The sequence below is a fragment of the Abramis brama genome (genome assembly GCF_963993115.1).
Source record: "Abramis brama genome assembly, chromosome: 16".
Classification (NCBI taxonomy): domain Eukaryota; kingdom Metazoa; phylum Chordata; class Actinopteri; order Cypriniformes; family Leuciscidae; genus Abramis; species Abramis brama.
The window spans coordinates 36,527,487-36,534,389 of record NC_139978.1 but is presented as its reverse complement, the minus strand read 5'-3'; the positions used below and the strand labels follow the sequence as shown (position 1 = coordinate 36,534,389).

Here is a 6,903-nt window from a genome sequence, read left to right as displayed (position 1 = left end):
GCACACTCAGACTTGAGTGGAAAGACACCAGGATTACTGCAGCGGACTGGTGTAAAGTACACCCGTGTAAGAATAGGTGTATATCTGCTTCACTCCAGTAGGGGTGGAAAGCCAGGGGTTGCTATAGTGTAAATCACAAACTGAGGATCTCAAACTCTTCCATGCATTATATTTTAGCTGTTAGTTAAATAAGACATATGTTCTTATTTTCTGTGAATGTGCACATGCATATTTTATTGATGTTTTTTGTATTTCATTTTATTATTTTATTTCTATATGTGTGTGTGTTTTTTCTGCGAATTTCTCTTCTAAAGCACTTTGTAAACACTGCTTTTAAAACGTGCTATATAAATAAAGCTTTATTTGCATGCATATATATAATTTATTTATTTATTGAAATTCAAGACATAATATAAAACAAATTGTAATTTAGGACAGAGATAAAATCAATGGTCCTCAGCAGTGGAATGGCTTGTTCCTATCCAACATAAATATAATATAAAAAACAATATTATATATACAACGATATTGAGCTATTATAGTTCAAACAGAGACCAGTGTTGCAGTATAACAGCTACAAGCATAGAGTGCAGATCTATCATGGCAAAACATGATTTTGTTTTTTAGATATCAATGATTTTAGAGCGATCACTGAAGTCCAGTGTGTGAAGCCCTGCTAACTGAAGCAACCAGTTGATCGGCATGTGGTCGAACCGATTCATGTCAAAATGGGAAAAATGAACCTCTGGACCTGTGAAATAAAACAATAAATATTAAGATATGGTGAAGATACAGAAATAACAGCATTTTATTTAGAAAACTCGTCACCTGGGCCTACAATAAGGGCTCCACCTTGCTGCAACGGATCTCCTTGAAAGTCAAAAGCAGGGCTGGTCATGGCGCGCCACATACTTCTCAGGCTGCCAATGAGTAGACTGGATTTCACATGTGGACTGCTGGAAGCTGCAAATGTAGATGAAGATAGCTATGTTTCCATTCAAATTTGCGAATTTAACCTATGCACATAATTGAAATAATAATGCATAAAACATTTGCGAATAAAGCAGCGTTTCCATCCCCAAAATCATCACTTCCACTTCATGTTCGCTTGCGTTCAGATGCTGGTGTTCGGGAACACACTCGTGTGAGACGCTTCTGGAGGGAATCAAACCAAATCATTCTGATCACACACTTCGACTCTGGCGTTTCAGAAACACCAAACCAGGGGCACGTTCAAGTTCAAAACGGTGCGCAACGTTTTGCTACGGTTTCCGGGTTGAACGTCATGTTTCCTGGAAACGGCGTGCACCGGTGTGCAACGGGGTTTGAGATACGTTTTCTCTTGTTTGGTGGGTGTGTCAGAACTGCAGTCCAATCAGCAGCAACGTGTATATAAAGCACGCGGTATTAAAGTGAACTCGCACAATGGGTTCAAGGAAAGTAATTTACAAATGTCTTCGATGCAGCTCGGTATACACAACAACTGAGGATATTAGAAGACATGTTTGTTTTATTGTAAAAATATAGGTTATCAACATAATGATGTAGTTGCTTATATTTTTAGCTTCATTGCAAGTGTATGACATTTGGTATAGAAATAAACAATGGTAATTAAGTGCTTTTCCTAAAAAGGAGAAAGAAAATACAGGGTATAAAACACTATGAACTACAAATAAAGTCAGTATGTGAGGCTAAATAGATGCGTTTTAGTCTGAATTAGGTAAGATGTGTGCTTCCATTTCAGTTTCAGCAATCCCTTCCCTCGATTGGGATGTTCTCTTCTGTTCTGGGCGGCAAGTGCAGTAACTGTAACATCGGGCATATTTTGTAGTATTAAACACATATTTATACCGACTTCATCAGGCTCCGAAAATTCTTCACAAAGAACACAAAGAATGGCCTTCTCAGCTGCCATAGTTGCAACTCTTGCGTCATCAGAACAGTGTGTTCAACGCATCACCGTTTCTGTTTAAAAAACGTTGTGCAACGTTTTGTCGGGGCTGAACGCAGCCCAGCATTTGAGATGCTGCGATGCCATTGGTCCACTGGTTAGTCCAGTTATCCAATCACAGCTGACGCACATGAAGTTTTTTGATGGATTTATTCAGTAAATGTGTTTCCATCGCAGTTTATCCGCATGTCTTCTTATCGGATGAAACAATATTCCATCTCAAGAAGTTTTTTTATGCACTTTTTTTATTTTTTTATTTACACGCGTCTTGTTTCCATCCAGCGATATGCCAAAAATGTGTGTAAAAATAGGTAGATGGAAACATACTGACTAAAATACAGTAAATGCACATTTAATCAAACCAATCATTCTTTGGCATGCTAATCTAATAGAAAGCAGGAGAAATGTACAAAATGTGCATTAGAGGAGAGCAAAAAAAGGCATGTTATGTATAAAAACATGTTAGTCCCAATGCATGCATTTATGTAATACATGGCTCTAAAATCAAGCTTCAGTGGATCTTACGTGTTTCCATGTATGTCTCTCCTCTTCTCATTCCAAGTTTTTTATAAATCTGTCTCTCTGGATCCACATATATTTCATGAGGATAGCCCGTCAGAGAGCAGAACCCCTACAACATAAAGAGATTCACGGATATTTCACAGTTTTAAAGTGTAATGATTTTGTGTCATTACAAAAAACTAAAACAATAATTAAAAATGTACTCAAGGCTAGAAAGAGGGTGTTGTGAATCAAACTGATACATTGGTTTTGATGACTATTAAAGGTGCACAAAAACTACTTGACACTCTGTTGCATGTTATAATTACTTTCAACAACAGAATTTTCTAAAAGTCTCTCATATTTTTAGCTTAACATTAATAAACACATCCTACCTCGATATGAGAATACGACGACTGTCCAATCACTATCAGTCTGACATTCGATTCCTACATTTGTTGAAGGAGAGAAAAGATACATTGTTTCGGTTACACTTTACAATAAGGTTCATTAGTGAACATTGATGTATTAACTAACATGAACAATACAGTCTCTATTAATCTTTGTTAATGTTAGTTAATAAAAATACAGCTGTTCAATGTTTGTTCATGTTAGTTCACAGTGCATTAACTAATGTTAACAAATACAACCTTTGATTTTAATAACGTATTAGTAAATGTTGAAATTAATATTAACTAAGATTAATAAATGCTGTAGAAGTATTGTTCATTCTTAGTTCATGTTAATGAACCTCATTGTAAAGTGTTAATTTTTTCCCCTTTTTTTCGTCATATGCAGCAATATTCTATATCCTGACCAAATAATACATGATTACTGACACATTTTGATAAAAACAAAACAGAAGTGCTGGATAATAGCGTCAAATAATTCTCCTCACCTGCAACATATCCTGAGGTATTTTGCCCAAATCCTCCACATATTCTTTGCATGTGTAGCACAAGAAGTTCTGCAAAATATTTGATAAGCACAATCAGAATGACATTTGCACACCGCATAAACACACACACACACACACACACACACTAGCTGTCATGCCTTTCTTACCCGCACGAAAACGATGATCGCTTTGCTGTGTTCATGCAAACTGTTGAAGGTTTTACACACACCGTGTCGATCATAAATCCAGCATTCGTCGACATCAGAGACACAGAGATCGTGTGGATCCCGTGTGCTGTTCTCCTGATGTCCAGCACGAGCGATCTGATCCTGTTGAGTTATCGGGAAAACGGGAGCCATTTTTAGGAAAGTTTGCTTCGCCACGCCCATTCCTGCTGGATCATGTACAAATATGGTACAAATGTACCACATACATTAATTTATGACATTATTTCTGATTCAGAGTTGGGGAAAGTTACTTTTAAATGTAATGCATTACAATATTGTGTTACTCCCTAAAAAGTAACTAATTCCCTTACTCATTAAAAACATTAAAATTTCAAAATGCAACAGATATTTTCTTGTAAATTTAAAAGTAATGCATTACTTTAGTCACTTGGAAAAGCAATCTGATTACGTAACTCGCGTTACGTAACCCTCAACACTCTTCATTATTCCCATTCCAAATATTTTAGCGGAATAGATTGTTTCCACCAGAATAAAACATTTGCAACTTTTTATAATTTTTAACATTTGCATAATTGCAACTTTTTATCTCACAAATTTAAGTTTACATCTTTCAATTCTGACTTTTTTTCTCACAACTCTGACTTATAACATGCAATTGTGAGTTTATATCTTGCAAATCTGACACCTTTTTTTCTTATCTTTTTTTCTTTGCAATTGCGAGTTATAAAGTCCAATTCTAAGGGAAAAACTGATCACTTTATATCACAGAATCAACCAAAAAAAAAAAGAAAAGAAAAAAGAATCAATGTCACAATTTTACCTTTATAACACGCAAGTGCAAATTTATATCATGCAATTCTGACTTTATATTTAGTTAGTTGATGACTTTTCACATGTAAAACTGCGAATTTTATGAATCTTAACCCCAGTTAAGACACATAAGGAAATAAAAAGCATCCTTAAGTAGCCTAAATCCTAACAACAAGTGAAGAAAAGTCGAAATTATGACATTAACAGTCGAAATTATTACGTTACACGACTTGTAATGTCATAATTTCTCATAATTACTTTTTAATCTCATAATTATGCCCTTTTAGATTTTAATTTCAAATTAGTATGTCATAATTACAACGTTTTATGTCATATTTTCGACATAGCATGTCATAATAATTTTGACTTTTTATCACATAATTATAATTTAGTATGTCATAATTTATATTTTTATGTCATAATTATTATTTACCAGAGCATGTTTTTTTCCTTATGTGGCGGAAATGGACTTTCATAGGGAAACATTCATAAAAACTTGTTTGCTAGAGTTTGCTGATGTCCAGACCGCTTTTATGTCGTTATTATTATCAACAAAGTAACATGATATCGAATCCATCCTGTTACAGTACAAATATTTACATCAAGTGTTCATTCGTAAGTTTGCAAGTGTTATATTTGTATTATTAAACGAGTTCCCGTTAAAGCACGGATGATGATTGGCCCTCCGCTTCTGACTGACAGGCAGCCTGGCGAATGAACAGCCACTCTCATCTAGAGCTGTGGGCGGGATTTCCTCTGTTATTTGAAATCCGGAAGTGTTTTGAAAACAGTCTAGCAGGTTGACACAGCAAGCGCGCGTTTGCGGTGCGTTCGCTACGCTTCTGTTTCGGTTTCGCGCGGATTATGAGAGCGCGGGAAGGAGGTGCTGAGGGTCGCGCGAGCTGGTGAGGTTTGGCGCGTTTTATTCTGGCAGTTATTCAGTCTTGGTTGTTTTCTCATGAGGGAGTTCAATGGCGTCGTCCGCCACTATCACTCAATGAAACACAACAACACTCGGTCAGCAGCTCCACACAGCCGTGTGTAAACAGTGACATTCATTTGTGAATGTTTATATGGTCCCTGCTGAGACATAACACACATTATACCAGATATCTAAAAATATACTGGTCTATATACTCATTATCCATACTAAAAGTACTTGGATATGGTATAGATGACACTGATGTATATATATACCATAGTACAGATGGATTACCATGTTCAGGGTATTTACATTTGTTAAAAACCCAATGGTATTATCATCTTGGTATTGTGTTTATAAAACAATAGTAGATGGACATACACATAAAGCATTGACCTTCCTCTTCCTCATCTGTGTGTCTGCAAGATATTCAGTGACTTCTGTGTGTGTTTCCTTGTTTCTGTGTTAGTGCAAATCTGAAAAATGAGTTTGAAAGGATTTTCATGTTCTGTCAGAATCAATCAAGGCGTTAAACCCCAATGCAACAGACACAAACATTACTTTGATAAGACTTTGTTTACATGTAAGCGAGTTAAAATCTCGGTTTCAGTGCTTATCTAGTTCTGAGCTAAATGTGAACGGCAGAAATCTGAGGAAGCTTCACTGATCTAGATTGGAAGCAATAGTGAAATTGTCAATTTTTTCTGTCATTTGAGCTGCAAAAATGACTGTTGTCATACATGTTTCCCAAACACTCCTCCTGTCTGTTATTGGTCGCTCAAACACATAAGCCACGCCCCAAACTCGCTCCATTGGTTGATTGAGTCAGAAGTTGACAAGTGCTTCTGATCAATCAAACCGATGAACACTGTTATTTCATAATTCATTGTTCACATCTAGTCATAATTACGAGACAAATCTGTCATTCATGTCCTCTCGCATTATAGTTATTATATGCTTTTGCAAAATACAGAAGAACCAAGAAAGTCAGAAAAAACTGGCTAAAATAAATCTTTTACTTTTCAAGTCACTGGCATTTGACTTGATTTTAATGAGTCGAGTCACTTTTAGTGCTTTTTATATTTGATTTCAAAGCAGCTTCACAGCAAACAGATTCAATAATGAAAATTTCATAAAAAAAATGTCATCAAATATGAGAAATTCAATTATATAGTATCATTATTCAGTTTAATGTTGATTCAATGCAGTTCAATAACAGCATGAGGTTAATCAATTATGAAACAAGTACTTAAAAAAAATATTTTATAGAATTGTACTAATTTTGTGCATGTACTTATTTTATTTATTTATTTTTTGTCTAAGTTTGTTTTCATTATGTTGTACTTATGATATTACGTTGTTAAATGTTTAATGTGTATCTGCCATGTAATAGCCGGTGATGCTGATATGACAATAAACTCAAATACTACTAAATCAATTATGAATTGAGTTCATTCAGCTGTAAAGAAGCTCTACAGAAGATAATAAATGGTTTTTGCACTTCTCTTTATGCAAGTCATTTTTCTCTCTTGCTCTTGAACTCAAATACTACATCAATTATGAAGCGAGTTCAATTCTCATTTATAGTTATTATATGCTTTAGCAAAATAAAGAAGAATCATGAAAGTCAGAA

At 35.1% G+C, this 6,903-nt stretch overlaps 2 protein-coding genes across 4 annotated transcripts in view; one reads left to right on the top strand and one right to left on the bottom strand.

Annotated features, from left to right (window-relative positions):
• Positions 1–272: 272 nt before the first annotated feature.
• Positions 273–3,740, bottom strand: prxl2c (peroxiredoxin like 2C). 2 transcript variants are annotated; one of them, XM_084086710.1, is made up of 6 exons: positions 3,518–3,740; positions 3,351–3,419; positions 2,848–2,901; positions 2,477–2,582; positions 829–963; positions 273–751 (listed from the first exon to the last, which is right to left on the bottom strand). In XM_084086710.1, exons 1-6 carry the CDS (start codon positions 3,737–3,739, stop codon positions 624–626), a joined length of 714 nt encoding a protein of 237 aa, XP_083942836.1. In that variant the 5' UTR covers position 3,740; the 3' UTR covers positions 273–623. The 2 variants fall into 2 exon arrangements, with proteins under 2 accessions (XP_083942836.1, XP_083942837.1); XM_084086711.1 differs by having other exon boundaries at positions 477–751; positions 853–963.
• A 1,370-nt stretch (positions 3,741–5,110) lies between these two features.
• The window catches only part of fbxl17 (F-box and leucine-rich repeat protein 17), a 239,580-nt gene continuing 237,787 nt past the window's right edge, over positions 5,111–6,903 (top strand). The window contains exon 1 of one of the 2 annotated variants that reach the window (XM_084086669.1): positions 5,111–5,253. The gene's annotated coding sequence lies outside the window, so the exon portion shown is untranslated. Of the gene's footprint in view, positions 5,259–6,903 lie in introns of both variants that reach the window. The other variant, XM_084086670.1, reaches the window with a different exon arrangement.